General features: G+C 43.8%; 1 protein-coding gene across 8 annotated transcripts in view; it reads right to left on the bottom strand.

Annotated features, from left to right (window-relative positions):
* Nucleotides 1-478: 478 nt before the first annotated feature.
* DLGAP4 (DLG associated protein 4) overlaps nucleotides 479-23,575 on the bottom strand; it is a 367,380-nt gene continuing 344,283 nt past the window's right edge. For all 8 annotated transcript variants that reach the window (XM_068263408.1, XM_068263407.1, XM_068263412.1 and 5 more), the window contains 3 exons: nucleotides 22,254-22,345; nucleotides 3,503-3,655; nucleotides 479-1,232 (listed from right to left, as the gene is read on the bottom strand). In XM_068263408.1, the coding sequence (XP_068119509.1) occupies nucleotides 1,008-1,232; nucleotides 3,503-3,655; nucleotides 22,254-22,345 (470 nt within the window). In that variant the 3' untranslated portion in view covers nucleotides 479-1,007. The remainder of the gene's footprint in view (nucleotides 1,233-3,502; nucleotides 3,656-22,253; nucleotides 22,346-23,575) is intronic.

Here is a 23,575-nt window from a genome sequence, read left to right as displayed (position 1 = left end):
CTACTTTCCAGAAAAATTTGAGTTTTTATCAACCGCAACCAAACAAGCCAAAAAGGACAGCTGTATTCTAATTGGTTGCTCTGGCCCACGCCTCCAATGCCTGAGCCTTTGTGTTGAGTCACAAAGCATTAGTGTATAGGGGTGACATGGTAGAACATAGTGTGCTTTGTTCATCATTCAGTTGCTAGACCAACTGGTAGACTATTTCTACAATACTCCTGTCTCCATTTCACAAATGTGCCTAAATCAGTATAAAAAAATAAAAATAAAGAGAGATACTAAGGGGAGATTTTTTTTTTTCTGCTAGGTAGGTCAGCAACGTAATTCAGTAACCTTTTCCCTGCACTGCCCTCTGCTGGAAACAACACAGCACTGCACTTCTGTAGGTTACAGAACAATAGATAGGCCCTGCTATGTAGAACAATGCATGGCAAGCTTCGGTTCTCCATTCTCAACACATGAAATCTGGGTCTGTATGAATGAGCTAGGCGTTTATCAAAACCACCATACAAATCTGCATGCTCCTGCTCAAGGAGAAGAGGGATGCTAAGGGTGGGCTTTGTTTCTTATTGCAATAGGTGCTACTTATACAGACAAAGGGGGAGGGGGGTGATACAAAGATGGCATACCGTCCAAAACCAGGGTGCAGTCTTTGTGCAATTGTGAGATTTTGGGGTGCCTTATTGCCTCGGCCCATAGAACGAGAGAGACAGTGGGGGCTGCATAACAGGTATACCCCTTCATATATCTTCCGCATTGGGTCTCTTCCCCACAAAGACATGAAAGTAAAAAAAAAAAAGCTCCTTTATCTAAGAATAATTAGTTGAGAAGTCCTGGCGCGCTGTCGGTGGAGCGCTCCTCGCAGAATGACGCAGCTGCCAAGATAAGCAGCCCAGACGGAGTGTGCTCTTGTGCCTTCTCCCTCTGTCTCCTGCTTCAGTCTGTCAGTGAGTCTGCGTTTGCCAGCCCCCTCCATTTCCCATGATTGGCACGGGAGGCTCCGGCACTCAGAGCCGCGTCTGTGCCTCTGGCACGTAAATCTCGATGCTGTCCGCGCTCTCGGTGGCAGAATTCTGGCGCACCGAGGCTGCTCGCTTGGCTGCCATCAGCCTTTTGCGGGCTTCCTGTCGCTGTTTGTCGCTGTTTGAGGGGCCTGGGGGCTTGTCTCGGCTTAGTGGGGGCTTGGGTCGGGCTGGCTTCTTTGGCACAGGGGGAGGGGGTCTTTTTACTTCCTACGAAGAAAGAAACAAGAGCTGTTGGAATTATGATGCAAACTTTTTTAAAACACTTTTATAACTATATACATTTGCTATTTAATAACGTGTGTGGTTTCTGCATCCATGTGTGTGCATGTGTACCGCCGATTTCAGGTTCAGGTCGCTGGAGGTTGTGTGATTTGCAGCAGCAAGGGCACGCAATTCGTGGAAGCAGCGGGCATGTGTGGACCACTGTTCAGCGCCCATTATTTATGGGCTACAATCAGTTGTATGAGAAATAGAACACTACACCTGAAGTTAGATGGCTAACATTTATTTCCTTCAATCCGCAGTCAACTGACCACAACTTGAATAACCCATCAACTGATTTTCTGCAAGACTACTGGGATACAATTCAAGTGGAATTATAAATGTACAACCTGGGCTGCTGCAACTTTTAGTGTCACATTATAAAATATATAGATTTCTAAAATCCCTATAAGGGAAACTAAGCAAAACCCTTACAGTGCGCACTGTTAGTAAAAAAAAAATTGTGTTTTACACCACAGTCACTCTGTCTGTGGCCTACAGACTTGAAAAAAGGTCATAGAAAAAATTGTGGCAAAAGGATCACCAGTTCCAAGTTAGAACACACTTCAATATATGAAGATCCTGATCACATTCTAAATCCAAGAATCAGTTCTCTAGTGAAGCCATATTGCAGCAGCAATTTATAATTCCACTTGAATTGTATCCCAGTAGTTTTTCTCAGCAAAATATTTATTTCCTTTTAAACAATACCAGTTGCCAGGCTGTCCTGCTGATCCTCTGCCTCTAGTTCTTTTAGCCATAGACCCTGAGCAAGCATGCAGATCAGAGGTTTCTTGTTTCGGGTGTGATTCAGATACTAAGGATGCTACAATGATCAGTGGGACTGCCAGACAACTGATATGGAGGTGGCCATTTTTATTTCCTTTTAAACCATATGTCTCTCGCTTCAAGGGAACCTTAACGAAGAGGGAAACAATACCAGCTGCTTGGCAGTCCTGCTAAGCTCTTTGGCTGCAGTAGTGGCTGAATCACATACCTGAAACAAGCATGCAGCTAATCCAGTCTGACTGCAGTCAGAGCACCTGATCTACATGCTTGTTGAAGGGCTGTGGCTTAGGCCACATACACACATCAGACCATAGTCTTTGGAAAATGAAAGATCACAGACCAATCTTACCACCCTTCCTGTAGTATAAGAGCCATACTCTACACAGTCTTTTCTATGGAGCTGAACTCCACATCAGGAAAAAATCTTTGCAAGATGCTGCACACACAGATGCTGTACAGACACAAAAGATCAGTATCTGCAAAAGATCTGTTCCTGCCAAAAATCCATTCCTGCAAATTGCAATGATAGTCTATGAGATCTGCAGATCATCATACACAGATGATTTAACTGACATTCATCTGCAGATCCGCAGATCTGAAAATCCATCCTGGTGGATCTGATCTGCAGATGAATGTCAGTTAAATCATGTGTGTATGATGATCTGCAGATCTCATAGACTATCATTGCAATTTGCAGGAATGGATCTTTGGCAGGAACAGATCTTTTGCAGATACTGATCTTTTGTGTCTGTACAGCATCTGTGTGTGCAGCATCTCGCAAAGATTTTTTTCTGATGTGGAGTTCAGCTCCATAGAAAAGACTGTGTAGAGTATGGCTCTCATACTACATGAAGGGTGGTAAGATTGGTCTGTGATCTTTCATTTTCAAAAGACTATGGTCTGATGTGTGTATGTGGCCTAAAAGTATTAGAGACACAGGATCAGCAGGAGAGTCAGGCAACTGGTATTATTTTAAAAGGAAAAATCCATATCCTTCTCAGTTTAACCTCCCTGGCGGTAAGCCCTACCTAGGGCGTGTCCGATCACCATGGGGATAGATGCCGTGCTCTATCCCCGCAGGCGGACAATAGTGGCGAATCGAGCGGGTGATAAGCAGCGCCGGCGGGGACGAGCGGGAATAGATCCACTCAGAAGAGCGGGGACGCGGCAGGGGTCGATCCGGCGGCTAATCGGCCACCGGATCGACCCGTGTATGCCCAGCATAATACTTTTATCCATAGACCCTGAATAAGCATGCAGATCCAGGTGCTCTGATTCAAGTCTGACTGGATAAGCTGCATGTTTTTGTGGTTTTGATTCAGACACTATTAATGCTGAAAAGATTAGGTAGCAAGGTAACAAGTATGGCAGCCTCCATATCCTTCGCAATTCAGGTTCCCTTCCACTGATGCAGTACAGTTACTTACATTTCTGTCCGGGATGTCGCTCGGTGCCCAGCCGTTGGCCTTGAGCTGGAAGAGTTCGTCAAATTTCATGCTAATATCTTCTATAGAAAGTTGTAAGAGGTCCCAGAATCCGGCGAGGTCCTGCGCTGAGGGGCGTGGATTCGAGTTCGGGTTCTAGGAGAGGAGAAGAAAAACAGTACATGAGCACTGATGGTCGTGATGCTAGCTTACGAAATGCAGGAGGAAAGGAAAAAGAGGATTGCCAAGAGCTGCCACTAGGGGTCTCCTGCACCTCTGTGAATGCAGAATGATGACCCCCGCATAGGAGACCAGCCCCCCAAGCAGATTGCAGCCCCCTCCATAGAAAGCTATGCTTCACAGAAAAGCTTGCAGTTTGTGTTCATTTGCCTTTGCCTAAAAACTGTATTTCAAAATGATCAGCAATTCCACAGATGTAGACCTCTCATTCAATATACCAAATCAGATTTGCCCTTTAAAAATAGATCATCACTCGTAGTTTTAAAAAGATACAGCATAAGCTCAATTATCTACTCACAGCAAAAATGTTTAACTGATTAGACTTTCAAGTCGATAAACCCATCAAATGAAAATCTATTAACCTGGGCACCAGTTATAAAATTTGAATGATTGGATTAAAAAAAAAAAAAAAAAACAAGTGTTAAATACAGTCATTTTGCGCCTCAATCAGTGGCAGCGGTTTGTAAATAGAATAATGCAAGGTGATAAAAGGATTGCTGCTTCTCCACTTGCTTAGAATCTGGATGACATTGATAAAATAACCCTAGCCATACAATATGCGATTGGCACCCGATCCATGATATGCAGCTTTCCCCATCAGCAACTTTTGACTATGTTATCAGTTAAACTAAAAGGTGGCCATAAACTAATAGATAGCCACCAGATTAGAGCATCAGATCGATCCCTCTCAGATCAAATCTGTTCGAATCCTTCCACTCGCTGTACACAGATTTTCAAGATTTCAGCATTGAAAATGTGTGGAGCCATATAATGCCCGCCATTGTCTACGTTATACAGGTTCTGAGGCTACTTGCACATAATACTTAAACTGTACTTGACCAGCCACAAGACCTGTATAACTCATGTGTCCGTAGGGATGAGTTGGTAACATTGCCCCATCTATGCCACACCCCTCTCTTTCAATGGCTATGCAGAGTGTTGGCAGCAGAGCTTACACTCACCTGTCTGCAGGTATGAGTCTTCTCTCCCCCGCCGGTGCGCCTCTCCGTCTCTTCTCTTCATAGCCTGGGTCCCGTGACAAACTAACACTAGAGGTCTCATGACCATGTATACACTGCCCTCTAGTGTTTGTCACAGGATACAGGTGATAGAGAGAAGAGATAGGCGATGTAGAGAAGTCGCGCTTCACTGCCAACGTCGGTTGCCATGAAAATAAACGGTGTAAGCGATTTGGCCTCGTCTGTGGCATAGATTTATAGCAGATTGGATCAATGATCAAATCTTCCAGAAATCCCCATAATCTGTGTTTATGCAGTGCTCTCCCTCTCCATTGTGAGAAAAAAAAGTCTAAAAAGAACAGCTTAAGCATGCTCCAGCTAGCACATCCCACAAGCAATGTGAGATCAGCTGCACCATTACATACCCCCCTCCCCTCTCTTAGCCACTGTCTCATGTGCATGAGTGTGCCAAGGGGAGTTTCATGTCCTCAAAAACCTCTGCCCTTTCAACATTCGTTCTCTGTCAGACCTCCTCCTGGCTGTGTGTGTTGCCTAATATTGAGAAGTCTCTATGGAGAGGGATTATTAGCTGAACGAACACACACACACACACACACACACACACACACACACACACACACACACACACACACACACACACACACACACACACACACACACACACACACACACACACACACACACACACACACACACACACACACTTCATTGTAAGTATGGGTCATGCAGTGGAAAGCACTTGTTCTCTACAGGGAGTGGAACAGAAGAAAGCGCGGGAGCCTTTGTGGGGAAAAAACGTGCACCCCAATAGGCGCTCATTTTACCGATGTTTACTGGCAACAATGCCCCGCACCCTTTTTCTCAGGCGCCTTTTATACATGAATGCAAAAAGTTATCCCTCAAAGCTGCCGGAGCAATGTGGGCTTTGCACAGGGCTGGGAGAGGTGGACTGATCTGGTTATAAGGTTTATTGGAGCGACAGTCTATGCCCCGCTCAAGCTAAAAATGTAGGCATAGACCTGTGGAGCTGCAAGGCCTATTGCTGTGAGTTGAAATGGTTACTTGACTAGCATATGTAAAATTACTTATGAAAAGTTTTTGGTTTTTTTTTTAACCACACAAGCTATAATTCTACTGCAATTATATAAATGACTGTAGGGAAATGTCAATAGGTAAGCCTCAGATGTGATCATTCGATCAGATTTTTACAATCGAATTGCATATAAAACCACCCAGTATGTGGAGGAAAGTGAAATGAAACAATTCTATGGTTGATTGGAATACAGAATTTGATCTGAATGTTGGATTTTTTTGAACAGAGAAAGTGCACTAACCATACAATTTGTGGGAACAATAGATTATCTGCCTACTTACAATCCCACAAAGCTGATCAAATTATCACATGTGAGAAAAATATTGTACCGTTAACGGGCACCTTATGAGGAAAGACTCCAGGATGATGAAGAGGCTGCACAGAATACAGAGAGCTCTGATGGCAGTTTCTGCAATCTGTACATGACTTCGGTCAGTAGCCTTGCCCCATTCCAGATAGGCAAGCATGGTCATGGCTTTGTGCACAAGTGGGCACAACCCTTGCCTGTCCACCTGACTGGCATGTACTCACGTTAGATGGATCTTGGCAAAGGAGGCTGGTCAGGACCGCCTCTGCTGTGACATTCTAGCATGCTTACTGCTTCCCCAATATGACGCTGAGAAATTACTGGATCGTCACGGATGGGTGTGTCCATAGAAACAGAACGCATTGTGAGGCTGTAGCTTCTCAACACATCCTAACTGTTGTCCGAGGAATAGAGTCCCAATCCCAGAGGGCGGCAGTGTGTACGTGTGTGTGTGTGTACGTGTACGTGTGTGTACGTGTGTGTGTGTACGTGTACGTGTGTGTGTGTGTACGTGTACGTGTGTGTACGTGTGTGTGTGTGTACGTGTACGTGTGTGTACGTGTGTGTACGTGTGTGTGTGTGTGTGTGTGTGTGTGTACGTACGTGTGTGTGTACGTGTGTGTGTGTGTGTACGTGTGTGTGTGTGTACGTGTGTACGTGTGTGTGTGTGTGTGTGTGTACGTGTGTGTACGTGTGCGTGTGTACACACACACACCTTCAGCCAAAAAAACACCTTAAGTGAGAGGACTATGGACACTAATATATTTATTTTCTTTCGAACAATGCAAATTGCCTAAAATAAACAACAAGTGTCAGCGCCAAGGCAGAAGGCGACCGCAGCCGAGAAGGACAATGTCCAAAAGTCCACACAAGCAATGAATATATAAAGTCAGCGCAGATCTATAGTAATACAGCTTTCATCATTTTTTGGTATACAGGATCTTCGAACAAAAGGGTAAAGAAGCAAGGCTTACCAGATTCCAGGGAAGGCGACAGGCGGCACCATTTTATTTGAGGTCTTCTATTGACCATTTTATGCGCGCTACTTTTTCGGGGTTCCCAGTGCACGGGCCCCGTATGTGAGTTTTCCTTTATCCTTGTTTTTAATTGTTTTACTTGTTATGTAATAAAGACGGTTTACACTTAGATGTGCCGTACATCTCTTTCATGTCACTATCCTACTGGACTCCCCTTTGCGATCTCAGGATATCTACTATATTCCGGAGGAATCTGTAGTGTGCAACATCGCTGGTGAAACGACACCATTTGAAAGTTCTGCGGACCACCTATCAAACTCGTTTACAACCTTATAATGTGGGTTGTTGGAATCTGGTAAGCCTTGCTTCTTTACCCTTTTGTTCGAAGATCCTGTATACCAAAAAATGATGAAAGCTGTATTACTATAGACCTGCGCTGACTTTATATATTCAATGCAAATTGCCTGACTGTCCTGCTGATTCTATGTCTATAATACTTTTAGCTATAGACCCTGAACAAGCATGAACGTCAGAGGTTTCTTACTGCATTTGCCACATGCTTGTTTCCGGTGGGCAATTCACACACTACAGACCTATGAAAGATCAGCAGGACTGCCAGGCAACTGGTATTGTTTAAAAGAAAACCAATAGGGTAAGCCTCAATTTCTGTCTCACTTCAGGTGTCCTTTAAGCAGTGCCAGGATTTTGTATGAGAAGAGTGGGTGTGGCTATTGTCGTGAAAGCAGTTATACATCCGTATCAGAATACAGAATTTGCAAACACTGTACCAAGTATGACAGGTTCACTTTCAAAACAGTATGAAAAGTTACAACCCTTCCCTGTGATGTGAAACAAAATCAGGAGAAGGGTTTGCAGAAATTGAGCTTGAGGAAAAAAAAAAGGCAATTCCCAATGGGTCATTACATTTACAAAATGACTTGTGCAGCCACCATCTAGGTTAATGACAATTTTATGTTTAACGCACTTGCCATTTCAATAGGCAGCCAGCTAGGACTTTCCAAAGCTGACTTTAAACTCAAACTGCACTGCAATCTGCAAGCAGTACAGACTGCCCATAAACTCCTTCCACTTTGATGAATGCATAAAATAGTTGCACAAAGCAGGAGCCACTGTAACTCATTTTGAAACCCCTGCACTGACTGTCACCTTATTTACAGTTTTAGGGTTTTTTGTTATTCATGAACATGAAAATAAAAAGTAAAGGGAAACATTACTGAGCTTTAAAGGTCGTTCCTGAAGGTTTTTTTTTCCCTGCTTTGTTTACTTTTGCCTTCCAATACGCCCCTATACACCTCAACAATGGATTTCAACTTTTGGGGTCCAGTGGTCCCATCATCCTGCATGACAGCTAAACAGCCAATGCCACTTTGAACTGCTTCAGCTTCTGTCAGCACAATCCTCCCAGTGGGTTACTGCAGAGGGCCTGGCCACTGTGAAGATGCAGAAACAGGTAGAGACGCAGACTGGAGCCCCAGCATATCACTGCAACTTTCAACATTTCCCCTCTGCGCCAATAAATTTGCCATACATTTAACCCTAAAAAAAGTAAATGGTTACTAGGCTAACTTTATCATCTCCTAGGGCATTTTCACAAGACCAAAAGGAAGCTGCACTACACTATCCTCCCCCTGCTGCCAAGAATTAGCCAACTGATCTCTCGCAAACAGATGGTTTTTTTATACTGACAACACTACTTATATGGGCAATAAGAAGCCATCTTGTACATCATGCACAACTTTAATTCATCTAATTAAAGTTTGTTAAAGCTGGATTGTCACCATAAAAATCAAATTTCAACAGCAATTGGGCCGAGTGTATTAAGTGATAAAGATGCTAATCTTGCATTCAAAACTTTTTCTGCTGTTATGGCTGTTATCACATACCTTAGGAGAACTGGTGGCCCTTTAATTGCCATTGCCAAACAGTTGCATGCTGGGGGTCTTTTTATCTATAATATATTCCTCCTCTTCCCTTTATTTCCCCGTCCTAATAACATAAGTCACTAGTGCACTACCTAGTATAGACCTCAGTGGGAGTGTCTGAAGACTCTGGGGGGGGGTAATGAATAAACCATTAGCAAGAGGAGAGAGAAAAAAAAAAAAGAGAGACAAAGAGGAAATGATGTCAGGAGATTAAAGCTGGCCATACACTGGGCCGATTTGCCGCCGTTTCAACAGCAGATTCGATCACTGGGATCGAATCTGCTGCCAATCGTTCGTGCTACACGCCGAATTTCGATCCATTTCATCCGATCCAGTCAATCGCTCCGTGCGGAAAATTACAGTCGATCGCCCGCGGGTAGGGAGCGCGTCGCTAGCGGCGTTCGAGTGCCCGACGACCGACGCAATAGAGCGGCAATACATTACCTGCTCCGCCGGCGCGACTACCCCCGGTCACCGCTGCTCCGTGTCCGCGCTGGTCTCCGGCATGCTTCAGTTCCTCCTGCCCGGCAGGAAATTTAAACAGTAGAGGGCGCTCTACTGTTTAAACTTCCTGCCGGGCAGGAAGAAGTAAAGCATGCTGGACCTGGAGACCAGAGCGGAGAAGACAGCGGAGGCCTGGGGACTGGAGTCGCGCCGGCGGAGCAGGTAATGTATGCGGGCATGCGGGCGGGGGAAGCGACGGCAGCACCACCACCACCACCACCACCGCAACAGATTGTGAACGGTTTCAGGCTGAAATCGGTTCACAATCTGTTTGCAGTAAGGTAGCCATACGATCCCTCTCTGATCAGATTCGATCAGAGAGGGATCTATCTGTTGGTCGAATCTGATGGCAAATCGACCAGTGTATGGCCACCTTAAGAGTAACCAGGATAAAAACTGTCTAGAATAGGATTCTCTGCTTTTCCTTTCTAAAATTCACAGGAATTATAATGCGGACAGTGCAATACATCTGTTATGTAAGTAGAACTAGTATTTATCTACTTCTATGTTTTTTTTTTTTATTTCTAAGTTAGCATGTGTGTCACTTGCTCTTTAGGCTACTTACACACTAAGACGTTGCGTTAGGTGCTACGTTAAGGTCGCATAACGCATAGTGTGGTTGTAGCTGGACGTTACATTGAGCGGCTTTGAGCGGCTCTTCGCGCGTCCTGTAATGCCGTGATGCGTACTCTTGGACGCATGCGGCATCACGTGGTCCCGCCAGCCAATCGCCGCACAGAGCGGCGCTCCAGGGAGTAAACACTGCACGTCACACCGTGCAGTGAATATTAATTAGCCATGTGCCTGGCCGAGGAGGAGGGGGAGTCCTCCTCTTCCAATACTACTAAGCATGTGCAAACAGTCTAACGCAGCTTAGCCATGTAGAACGCACAGCATGCAGCACTTTACAATAACGTGAAGCATTACACTGTAACGCAACGTGGGTACTGTGAACAGCCCATTGATTTTTCATTACTGTGCGGTGGGCTGCGTTACCGGCTGCACTATCGTGCGCCTGTAACGTCTCACTGTGAAAGCAGCCCTAAACTAAAATACCAATTTTTGCCAGACTATAAACTTACACATGAAACAGCTGCTTTGGCGGACAGATACACTTTAAATAAGGGCACAAAATTGGCGTCCCGGAAATCCTGATTGTGATAGGCCAGTGATGGATGGCCTACTGTGCTGAATACTTGTTACACCTCATTAAGCTGCAACAAAAGCCATGCATCAGAAAGAAAAATATATATTTTAGGAAGAACTGCTGTAAGGTCTTTTGCTGTTAAACCTCTCCCTGTGGAAATCGAGGCTTATAATGGAAAAAAAGGCGTGCTCTGAAGGGATAACCAGCTCATACATATATACAGATAGAGAGTCACTGGATTGCCCCCGAAAAGAATGAATTATTAATAGGGACAGGCTGCAGAAATGCAGCTCCTGTGCACTGTATAGGACCTATACCACTAGTACAATCCCAGCCAGCTATTGTGTGGCCTACAATGGCTCCTATCTTCAATATTCCGAAAGCTCACACAGCCACTTATGTCTTTATCCAACACAGCCTCCAATCCAATGGGGAAGGGAAGTCGAGTGAAAAGGAATAATCATTTATTGAATCACCATGGCTGGTTAAAGTCTCAGATTGGCCTGGGCAGGGAAACAGGAAAGTCAGTAATGCGTCAGGTTTCTGAGAAAACCGTTTTATTGTGTTTGACACGGAATTGTTCGGCTTGCTGGAGAATTCCGCTGCCAAAAATCTTTTTTTTTTTTTTTAAATAAATACACACCACGATCATTATCCCCACTGCTTTCCTTATCAGGGCAACTGCTTTATTCTAGCTGGGGAGACGTGTTCAGTACAAACATCTATAACATATCTTTATTATAGAAGTCATTTTTGCAAGTGAATGTCATTCTCTTTCAACTTCAGTCTGCCACTGTTAAAAACATTGTCAGGAAACCTGCTGGAAACCATGACAATATACAGATTAGCCGTAAGGATATCCAGAAATCTCCACTGTGGGTCTCAAAAGTCTGCACAAAGCAGGAAATAAAAATGTATTGCATCTCTTTTCACCCTTGCAACTTGGATAAGGTTATTACCATGGCAGTAACTCCACACGGGTGCAGACTCTGCATATGTACATACATTTGGCAGTAATCACGCCAGGTGTTCCATTGCATTCGCCCCGATATCGCACGCCATTACCACCGTGCACCCGATCAACCATGTCAGCCCAAGATTTTGCAGCATGTCCGATCGATACATGCGACCAATTTCAACCCAAAATTGGCCGCATCATCAATCAGGCATGCTCTTGGCAGCACAGATTTTCCTCTGATCCATTTATAATAATTGAATCGGATGGTTGATAGACTGCCCGCCAAGTTGCCTGATGTATGGCCACCTTTACTGTATTACAAAAGGTGTTGAGCCTTCCCCCCCCCCCCCCACCAGCCAGTCTCCAAATTAACGGTCTTTCAGGATCAATGTGTAATACACAAAGTATCACAAAACTATTAATTATTTCTTATGTAAGTGACAAATTTGGGGTAGCTCGGGTATATTTTATAGATACACCTAGTTTAATGAAAACACGGCCATGGAATGGAGGCTGCCAACTTGCAAGCCCCCCCCCCCCCCCCCCCGAGTACTCCTTCCATTTCACGATCAAGCAATCAGTTGCCCGAATCATACATACAGAATTGCTGGTCAGCCTGCCTAATGAGAAACCTGGGCAAAGCGCAATGACCACAGCCATCCATACAAAGTTGTAAATCAAAAACTGATTGTTGCTCCACGCCAACACTTTCCCCAGATAGATGCACCTCCCATTAAGTTCACTGTGATCTGCGCCTTACATAGATGCTGAGCAGGGATTCTGACACCATTACTGCTCAGAAAAAAAAGTGAGAAACTATTTTATGAAAGATATACTTACAGTGAACCTGAACCAGGGTGATAAAGAAAAAAAAAAAAAAACTCACCTCAGTAGAGTAAAGCCTCTGGATAGTCCAGACTGGGTTAGGTCTAGCTAGAGAGAAGACCCCTAGGGAGAGTGATGGGGCTGTGGTACGGGTATGTGGGAAGACCATTGCCCCTCACAACCTCAAGCACATTTTAAGCCACGCAGTCTTCCCCAAAACCGCAGCCTCCACTCCCTCAACACAGTGTGCCCTGTATTTCTTCACCCATAACAAACTGTGGCCTGACTCTCCACAACCAGCCTCCACCCCCACTGGCAGGAGATATCATGACTCCCCCTCCAGAGCACACATTAGGTGCGCCAGTCCATTGGGCCTGGCCAGCATCAGACACTGTATGGAGGATGAAGCACCTGTAAGGAGAGAATGGCATGCCTGTTGACATTCAGCTGTGTGCTGCTCTGCATTACTGAAAAGAGAGAGAGCGTTCGGACGGTTGGCACCCGATATACACGAAGGCTAAGTTTGGGACCTGGGGGAAAGCCACACAAACAGAGAGAGCATCCCAACTCCATGCAAATATAGTGTCTTGTCACAGACTTTAACTGGGAACCTTAGCTGCAATGCAACTGTTATATATTGTGCCACAAAACCTACAATGCAAACTGCATGTCCAACTGATAAGTAGATCTCTAGAGATGCAGAAATTAATATGGATAATATTACTTTTTTAAAAAAAAAACACATCCTTTTCAAGCTGTATGATCAGTCCTTTGTTGTAATGGATGGCAATACTGAGCCTAGATTTCTGTTATGAACAAGTTTTCACTGGGAGCAAACTCTCAGTGTTCTTCCCATAATACACAGTGTTCTATTGTCCAGATTGTGACAGGTTAGCTTTAAACCAGGGGTTCTCAAACTGGGTGCCGCGGCACCCTGGTGCGCCTTGAGCACCTGCCAGGGGTGCCTCGGCGTGCATCCCCATCCTTTGGGGGTGCTGCTGAATAATGGTCGTAACAGCATTTCAGTAGTTATTTTTGCGGAGGGGTGCCTTGAAAAAAATTTCAGAGCCGTCAAGGGTGCCCCGAGTCGAAAAAGTTTGGGAACCACTGCTTTAAACAATTGTGTTTATCATGCAGTGCTGCCTCTGCCAGGCTTATCCGCAATCTGTTTAGCGGTGCATCACACGGGCTGGTAGATCATACATCCATATCCATCATCATTTCTGCACCGCAATACATTTGTCTCTCCAGACAGCCTGTCTGCCGCTGTAGCACACGTGGGTTAGCAGAGAATTCAGAGGAGTCTTATTTGCATTAATGCGCTGACAATTTCCATCTCCGAAAAGAAGATGGATAATGTATTACTTTAGCCAGGAAGTAGTAGAATATCGCTGGCCGCTAAGAAATGGAAACACACGTTGCACAGACATATTTAAAAAGCACAAGGATGTTGAGGTTTCCTGGTTCAGCCTCATAATCACTCACTACACAGCAGTAGGGATGAACTATTTTTTGTATGAAATTAGGCATTTTTTGCGTGACTTATACTTTAGATACAACTTAACGTCATTTTTTTTTGTTTGTTTTTTTACATATTTTTGCAAAAATAATAACTCGAGAATGTTTTCACATGCCCACTGACCTCATTGCATTTTTGCAAAAATACCTCTCATTTGTGACTTTTTTCCAAAAACATGAAATAAAAAAAAATAACCATAATCACTCATTACTACTCAGCAAATTCAAGAAAGGTTCTCAATGAGTGCCAAGGCGAGATAGAACAGCAAGTGGAGCTCATAATATCTGAATACTGGTTAATAAGGACCCATAATGAGTAAAATTATTTGTATGCCAAGTGCATCGGTTACTCAGTACTCTAAAACTCACTGCAACACATCCAGTCCTCAAACCTGCTGTGCTGGTTTAAACAGAAACTCCGACCAAGAATTGAACTTTTATCCCAATCAGTAGCTGATACCCCCTTTTACATGAGAAATCTATTCCTTTTCACAAAAAGACCATCAGGGGGCGCTGTATGACTGATATTGTGGTGAAACCCCTCCCACAAAGAAATTCTGAGTACGTGCGTACTATTGGCAGTTTCCTGTCTGAACTTTGCTGCATTGTGGGAGATAGCGGTTTACAGCTGTTTCCAACTGCCAAAAAAGCATACAGTAGCTACATCACCTCCCAACAGTAAAAATGGCACCATGTAATGTCAAAATGTAAAATCAGGGATTTAAAAGATTTTACAATGGGCAAACACTGACTAAATCATTTATACATAATTATTGTAAAAATGAAGCACTTTTCTTTATTACATTATTTTCACTGGAGTTCCTCTTTAAGTGTAATTGAAAGTTGTGCAGCAATACACAGATCACCGGTGTAAAATGCACTGGGGAAGTCCAGGGAAAAAAGTAATGGTACTATACAATCACTGCAGTCTATATAGAGGATAAAGCCAATAGTGATAGTAGGAATAGAATCCTTTTTATGCTGCATGTTCAGTCTAAGTTATGCTCTCCTTGAGTGCCAACCAGTAAAGTACACCGCATAAAAGCCAAACACTTGCTGTTCTATCCAGGAAGTATAACACTCACCAAGGTAAACCATGAGCTAAAATGGCATTAATAAAAAAAAAAAAAAAAAAAGAAAAAAAAAAAAAAAGGGGGTTGTTCATCCTACACTTGCGGCCATCTTATGCGAGCCACTTATAGGAACAACTGGAAATGCTACAACTTCCTCCAATACAGCCCAGCCTATACTCTGTCCAATTCACGCAAAAATTAAACCGTGCTGATCCACATAATGTTCATCTATTCAGCATGTAAATCCCTGAGTGACTTAAGTATTTCTTCCAGAACTTCATCCACAGCCTTGTACAAATCCCATAATCTCGCCGTCACCATAACTGCTCAGAACTCATCTTCCTGACGGCCGCAGTGACTTTAAGCCATCTTTTAGATAAGCCAGAACGGAGTAGTTTTGCTTCTTAAGAAAACAAGGGGGTAAAAAAAATAAAAAATTTAATAGTCAAAATGAAAATAATCAGCCATAATTTGAGCAGCTGAGCGGTGAGATGGAAAACCTGTACTTAGCGCAGCTACAGACTAGAAACAGGAGTCAGAGGGGGAAGATGTAACCATACCTGAAGTGAGAGGGATATGGAGGCTGGCATTTTTAATTTTAAACAATTCCAGTTGCCTTGATCCTCTGCCTCTAATACTTTTAGCTATAGACCAGGAACAAGCATGCAGATTAGGCGTTTCAAACTAACTTAGAAGATTAGGTAAATGCTTGTTTCTGGTGTGTGATTTAGACAGGACTGACCATAAAGATCATAAAGACTGCCAGGAAACTGGTGTTTAAACTGAAAGAAATATGGCAGCCTCCATATAACTTTCGATTCAGCATCCCCATTTGTACAAATGCTTGACTGTTAGGCCTCTTGCACACTGCAAATCACAAATCCGATTTTCGATTCCAATTTGCGATTCCAATTTTCCCTGGATGCTATCAACACAAGAAAAACGCAGCACGCAGTACCGATTAAAGAAAAAAAATATATCAAAATCGGAATCGCATGTAGTGTAGAGCCCTTAGGCCTTTTATGTTCCAGCAGAAGTCTCTGGAAAAAGAATCATTAGGTCTGCACTTCTTGTGTACCCGACTACTTGATGTAGCCGCAGTAAGGTATTCTTTTTAGTTAGCCAATAAATGATATCATCCTGATTTAAAATGGCTTGACTACTTGATGCTACTCCTTGTTATTAACAAATAGCCAGCAAGACTACAAACTGGCATATGCCTATGTCATTCAGCATTACCAGCTGGTTTCACAGCCAACAGTCGCCACTAGAGGTCATGGGAAGTGTAGTCCTGTGTCCAACAAGTAAGCTGTACCGAAGACACCATCACCTCCTGCCTATAGCCCGGCTGGTAGGATAGCGCAGCAGGAAATTTTCAAAGGCATCTTCAAGTTTTAATTTTCATACTTTTAAAGCAAACCTAAACAAGCAGGAGGATCAGAAAAGTATAAAAGAGCACCAGTGTACAGTATTCCTGTACTTGTGTGCGTAAAATAACTTCAAATGAGGCTCTGACAAATATTAGTAATTACCTCTGTTCCAAAATACAGGATATGCCACTGTTCACATTGTACAGATTAGCTGTCAGTAGTCTACATTTTTGCGATCTGTCATGTTTCAGGCTCCGCGCTCTACCCCTGATGGGGAGTTCAGCTTAATAGAATAGACTGTGTAGTGTATGCTCGCATACTACATGGAAGGGGTAAAATTGGTCTGATATCTTTCATTAATCATTCAAGTGTGTACACAGCTTAACCCTCTGGATATAGACTTTAATACAAAGCTTACATGCAGTCTCCATTTCAGTTCACACTCAATTTGTATCTCATTGACCATCCCTGCTCCTCAACCCTGTAGATTATGAACTGTGTTCCAGTCTGTAGAGATGCTATCTGACTTGCCTAGGACTGTTGTCTTTAAAAGCGGAGAACTAATGCTAGGTACACACAATGCACTTATTTCTGACATTTTACTGTCGGATCGATTATTTCCAACATGTCTGATCTGATTGATTTTTCAATCGATTTTCCATTCATTTCTACGAAATATCGCTTGCAAAATCGATCGACAATCAGACTGGACATGTTGGAAATATATCGATCTGACAGTAAATTGCATAGTGTGCATCTAGCATAGGTTCTACATCGCTGCGGCTTTGATGAGATCTGAGCCATCGTACACAAAGTAGGAGCCAGAGAAGCGGTTAGAGAACTGTAAGAATATCCTGTTCACAAGAGAGTCCATGAGATAAAAAGCACTTAATGGGCTGATTTACTAATGCACCTCCAGGTCAAATAATAGATCCTCATTTGTTTTACAGAATAATTCATGAAGGCAGATCTGAACTCAATACGGATAATGGGAAATCGTTTCTCAGAAAACATGCAGACAGACAACGTCTGCCCCTTTCCTGCCTTCCTGTGGCCGGAAAGCATTTTCTCTCATATTCTTTTTCCCTATGAAAAAGTGTCTTTATTATCGGTAGTCCAGAACAAAATGTCATAAATACACTTAAAATTCAATTACATTCCATCAAGGATGACGATATTACATAATAAAATATCATGTCATCATGGGGATTTCAACTGATTCTCCGAGGCGCTGCAGAGGTTAGGAAACTGTATCGACTTCCTCATGTTACCCAAAATTAGGCATCTACAAGTACCTGTCTGCCCCTTCCAATCTACCTTCATAATGTTTAAATCAAGAACCCTTGGCACACAGGCCACAGCCAAATTACAGTCCAGGATTTGGATTGGGACTGTAAAACAACTGGTTATAGGCCCTAAAGAACATTGGGTGGAACTCATCACATAAAATGGGAACTGTAAGGTCTATTCTTATACTATGCACATGTAAATACATTACTGGGATGTTTATACACCATAACATTTTAAGACCTGCACTTTCATGAATTATAGAACCTTATAAACATTTCAGTTTGTCTAAATTATTCACTTGCTTTATAGGAAATCTCTGACTCAGCCCTTTTATATGGTTGGTGGATTGTGGGTTTAAAACAACTGTGATTAGCATTTCTACCACTCTTGGCCGGGGACCAGGCACAGGCAGTTCAGAGACTCTGGAGGCGGAGCCAGGAGTCGGCGCAGGCGTTCCGGTGTGAAGGCTGGTCGTGTCTGTCACAGAATCTTTGCTCCCTAGTATGGCCAGAGAAGGATCACCCACCAGGCAATTTAGGAAGATGCTTGGGGCCTAGTGGGTGTCAAGGGGCCCACCTGACACCTTCTTGACCTCTCTTCATTTCAGCTTACCGAAAGGATCACGAGTTGCTTAGGGCCTCATTACATTTTAATCCATCTCTGGTTCAGGCGCGCATGCTCTAATGTAGGGAGAGTGGCAACCCTGTGCACATCAGCTATTTTCACTTGTGTACGGAGAACCACAGCGATCCTGAGCAGGGTGCCAGTGGATTGGCTGGTGAAGGAAAGGCAGGTCTGGTGTTTAACTTAAACATGTTGGCAGATGCAATAAAAAGTTTAACAGAGGAACTCCCTCCATTTCTTCAGGAGCTTATATAAGCATGTGATCGTGGTGGCTCTCGGTACACAAGTTACAGTAGCCAATGCGTACAGGGTTGCCACTCTCCCTCCATAAGAGCGCGTGCCGTGTTGCAGTGCGTCTACTTGCTGCTGGACGAATTCTGTGATGGACATGGCCAGTCTCCACTTCGGAACTCCTGGCTCCTCCTCCAGAGTCTCTGAACTGCCTATGCCTGGTCCCCAGCCAAGATTGGGACAAACGCTATTGACGGCTGTTTTAAACCCAAACCCCTTAATCTTCGCTCTGAGAAGGTAGCGTTTTGGTGGTTTTTTTTGCAGTAATTTGTAATGGTAATTTGCAGTGTAAAGGAAGCATACAAAGAATGATCCAGGGGCATAACCAAATTAATTACTTGGATTTTTCAAAATAGGATCATCTATAAGCAGCTACAAAAAGCACAAAGTACAACTGTGGTTATCCCTTTGCTCTCCCAAAGTGCATAATAAAACTATCTGGATACATTTCTGACCACAGTAACCTAGCACCCCCTCCAACGCACAAGGAGGTGAAAATGCCAGCTTTCTGCTGATAGGAGTAGCAGTTCCATAAATAAGCCAGCAGATGGCAAGAGTGCATGAGAATAGAGAAATTGTTGTTCGCATGTGGTGCTGTGGTAGGGTTTGTCCACACTGTGGTCCATAGTAGCTCTGTTAGTGAAGACGCACTCTAAGGCCAACCATCCAAAATGGAAAGGTGTGCAGAAGATCTGGTCCCGGACACCACAGGATCAAAGTATCAAGTAAAGGCGTAATGATCCACACCTAAAAAGGAAGAACTGGGCAACTTGAGGATGGGCAGGAGCCCGAAACAGTGGACTGTCTTGCCCTACAGTTCTGTTTTTAATCTGTATGTCTTTTTACAATAAATGAAGATATTCTGTTAAAGGGGGTGTGGATCATTACGCCTTTACTTCACACTGTGGTCCATATGCAATTCACTTTCTCTTTTAAGTTTTCTCCTAGGTGATATTTTCACACCATAGAAATAAAATATCTTTTAAGCCGCCAGCAAGCAAGAAAATACTCTGAATAATTTTGACAATACCGTTTCACCTGCTTTTGATATTTTTTTCAACTGTAAAATGCTGGAAAGTTATTTTAAACCTTTTAAGGACCGCTTCATGCCAGTTGGCGTGGGCGTGGCGGCATCCCCTGGACCGCCTAATGTCGATTGGCGTGCAGTCCTGGGGGCGTGTTTTGCGGGAGATTGCGCGCACATCTACTCTTGGATGACAGAGCTCCGCCATCAGTCTCCCAGCGGCAATCGCTGCTAGGAGACTGTTAGACGGCGTCTAATAACAGTGTTCAGCACTGCAATCTAAAGCAGCGCTGTACTGGGGGACACAGGAGCGATCCGTTGTAATTGGCTGATGGGGAGAGGGAGAACAAAATTACTATTAAAAAAAAAGTCAAATTTAATTAAAAAAAAAAAAAAAAAAAGAAAAAGAAAATTTATAAAAAAATAAATGAACATTGGGAGAGAAATCAGACCCCACCAACAGAAAGCTCTGAGAAAAAAAGAGGGAGGGGGGGGGAATCACTTGTGTGCTGAGTTGTGCGGCCTTGCAGTGAGGCCTTAAAACTGCAGTGGCCCATTTCGTAAAAAATGGCCTGGTCTTTAAGAAGGCCATAGGGGTTGTTCACACTATGAGCGTTTGCGTATTTTTTTTTTTTTAAAGAGAACCCGAGGTGGGAATCTTAGAGTTAAATCTATACACAGAGGCTGGGTCTGGCTATAGTGCCCAGCCTCTGTTGCTAGTTGAATATTCCCTAAATCCCCCCTGCTCTCTGCACAAGCCCATAAATTACAGCCGCGCTGGCGACACTGAGCGTGTCGCAGCAGGCTCTGTTTACCATTCTAGTGCCACTCATGCCGCTCCCCCGCCTCCTGCAGAGCGCCGATCCCCGCCCACGTCTCTTCCCTCGCCGCTGATTAGAGAGAAGGGACTCGGGCAGGGAACTGCGCTCTGCAGGAGGCGGGGGAGCAGCGTGAGTGACACTAGAAAAGTAAACAGAGCCAGACAGCGCGGCTGTAATTTATGGGCTCGTGCAGAGCACAGGGGGGATTTAGGGAATATTCAACTAGCAACAGAGGCTGGGCACTATAGCCAGACCCAGCCTCTGTGTATAGATTTAACTCTAAGATTCCCACCTCGGGTTCTCTTTAAGCGCTCTCTATGAGAGTGTTCACATATGAGCGGTTTGATTGGGATCCACTTTTAAAAGCACTGCCTGTACCATTTTGTGAGCACTTCGGCTCAATGAAAGGTATAGGGAAATCGCAAAGTGCTTGAAAAAGCGCTTTGTATAGTGATTTCCCGAGCGCTTCTATGAATGAATACATTGTATTTATTAAATTTCCGAGTGAAAGAGTTCATTCCTGACTGACTTCAGGAAGTGAAAAAATGAATTGCTCTGCAAAAGTGCTTAGAAAATCGCTTTTCTAAGCGCAACGCTCAGGGAAAAGCGCTTACAAACCTCTCAATAAAAATCGCTCAGCGCTTGCAATAGCTATGTCAATTTATAATGTGAACATATCTTAGCTACAATGAAAAAAGTAGAGGTAAAATGAACCTGTATTTACGGCACAACTGCTTAAATACAGTGATCACAGCATGCAAATCATTGCATTTCCCCTTCAGCTAATCAACCACATAGGCTGAAGGAGCCATTCACTGAGTGATTTCAGCAGAAAGCTAATAGAAAAATCAAATACCCCCCTTTCCCCTTTGTACTGCTCTCGGGGGAATAAAGATAGGAGGATGATCACTTCCTCCATGTACCCCATTAATAAATAGAGATTACCAATTGAAAAGTTTAAAAAAGGTATCAAACAACCAAGGCCTTCATTTTCCATAGCTCCTAACTGTCCCCTTTCAGAAACTGTCCCTCTTTGGGAATTAAAATCGCTTTGTCGCCCCATCTTCCTTATTTGTCCCTCTTTCAGGACTCATGTACAAAACTTAGTAAATATATGTATTTTTTTCTACTGAAAGGATGTTTAATAGACTCTAAACATTATTTCTATCACTTAAAATTGATTGATTTCTTATTTTCAAATGTTAAAATGGAGAACTAAGGATGATCGAGAGGGCCAGTGTGGTCTGAATTTTAAATCTTTTGCTTTTGAATGCTTTCTGGCATCAGTGACAAGGGGCGTGGCTGGGGCTTGACCATGGCAGGGGTGTGCCTTAAAAGAGTAACTGTCGGGCATAAAATCAGAAAAACTATTTTTTTATTTTTATCTGGTAAACAGGTAATAAGGATGTCAACCAGCCAATCAAAATGTAATAAAATAAAATAAAAATATCTCTCGCCGGAGAGATACGTAGAGAGCGCACTGCATCTTGTGCAGACTGGCAGAATAGGACCCGAAATTGGAGCTGCAGACAGCAGAGGATGGCAGTGTGGGAGCGATCCGAGAGGGTGGGGCTGGGGGAAGGCCCAGGTATGTATAAAACTTTCTCTTTTTGTCTATGGTACAGTTTAAGTTTGATATCATGTAAGTTTAAAAAAAAAATTATATATACACAGTATATAAAAAAATACTAATCTGTAGTAAGGCTTACAGATCCATAGACCCCTAATACAAACCTATTAGCATTAGTTCCAGCACATGGATATCTTACCAGATTTTGCTCACACAGGCCGCGGAACTGCTGGAATTTCTGTGACATCAGAAGCTGGGCACTGCCAACCGCGCTGAGTACCTTGCCGATCACTGCAAGCAGAAGGCAGGGGTCAGTGTGGGCACAGTGGAAAGAAAAGCCTGCTCTATGAAATGAATCAGCTCCTCTTTAGCCATATGGGTTGTTGGCAAACTGTCCCTTGTGGATGCCTGGCTGACTGGTGCGATGACAGTGATCAGCGCAAAGCTAAAAGATGCCAGACAAAGCCAACTAAGGGAGCAATCAAAATTCAGGGCAATTTCCACTAGATGCCTCTTTATGCATGTGGAAATGCAGTAGGCTTGACAGCCAAGATTAAGCAATGGGCTTGTTCACAGACGATGAGCATTTCCATGCACAGGGTAGGGAGGGAATTTGCCACATGCCGCTTTGTGCATTTTCCTGCATTTCTATTTAAAATGACATGGCGATGCCAATGAAAACATGAGCATATGTGCAAACTGCATGATATTAGTGAAAAAATAACCTTTAAGTTACAGCCTGGGGCCCATTAGCGGTACTTTTTGGAGATTGCAAAATGCTCACAATTCTTGAAGCAATCGTGATTTGGTTCTGCAGCCGTTAATGTGATAGTTCCCAAAAATTCTGCATGCAGAGCTATGCAACTGCAACGCTGCAAGTGGAACCACCGACGACTGGCAAGCACTGCTAGTGGGCCTCAGACCAGGCCAAAGCCCCCATTGGCTCAGTCCCACCGCTCTGTCCACGCTACCAGCATATCGCAATCACTAGAATTCCGGGGAGCGTGGACAGAGCGGTGACACTGGATCCGGGACAAGAGTCGGCAACCTCCTGTGGTCGGAAGGGGACTATACCGGACTATTTTACCACAAACTGAGCACTGCAGGAGGCATACCTGAAAAATGATGTATGGCCTGTTTCACCCTGATATTCCTTAAAGAAATGTTGGGAGGGAATATGGCAACTAATGCCATTCCTCCAATCTATGAACAGCCCAATGGAAGAAGAGTAGCAACATGGGCCATGCCAATTTCAAAAAGCACTGTGAGAGACAAAGCCTTGTACACACGTTAGATTGCTCTCGGGCCAGGGTGGCCAGTCGGGGCAATCTGTACCAAGAATCTAGCATGTGTATATTGGAGAGCCAGTCTAAACAGACTGCTCGACTTTCTGCAAATATTGTGGTGGGTGTGGCTAACAGTGTATAATTTTCATACCATTTAATGTGGAGGCTGGGGTGGAATATTTTACTTCTCACGCATAGGCCTCAATTCACTAAGCTCATGCTGGAGATAATAAGG

The sequence above is a fragment of the Hyperolius riggenbachi genome, chromosome 12 (assembly GCF_040937935.1).
Source record: "Hyperolius riggenbachi isolate aHypRig1 chromosome 12, aHypRig1.pri, whole genome shotgun sequence".
NCBI classification, from domain to species: Eukaryota; Metazoa; Chordata; class Amphibia; order Anura; family Hyperoliidae; genus Hyperolius; species Hyperolius riggenbachi.
Note: the sequence above shows the minus strand (reverse complement) of the source record. Positions and strands in the feature narration are given on the sequence as shown.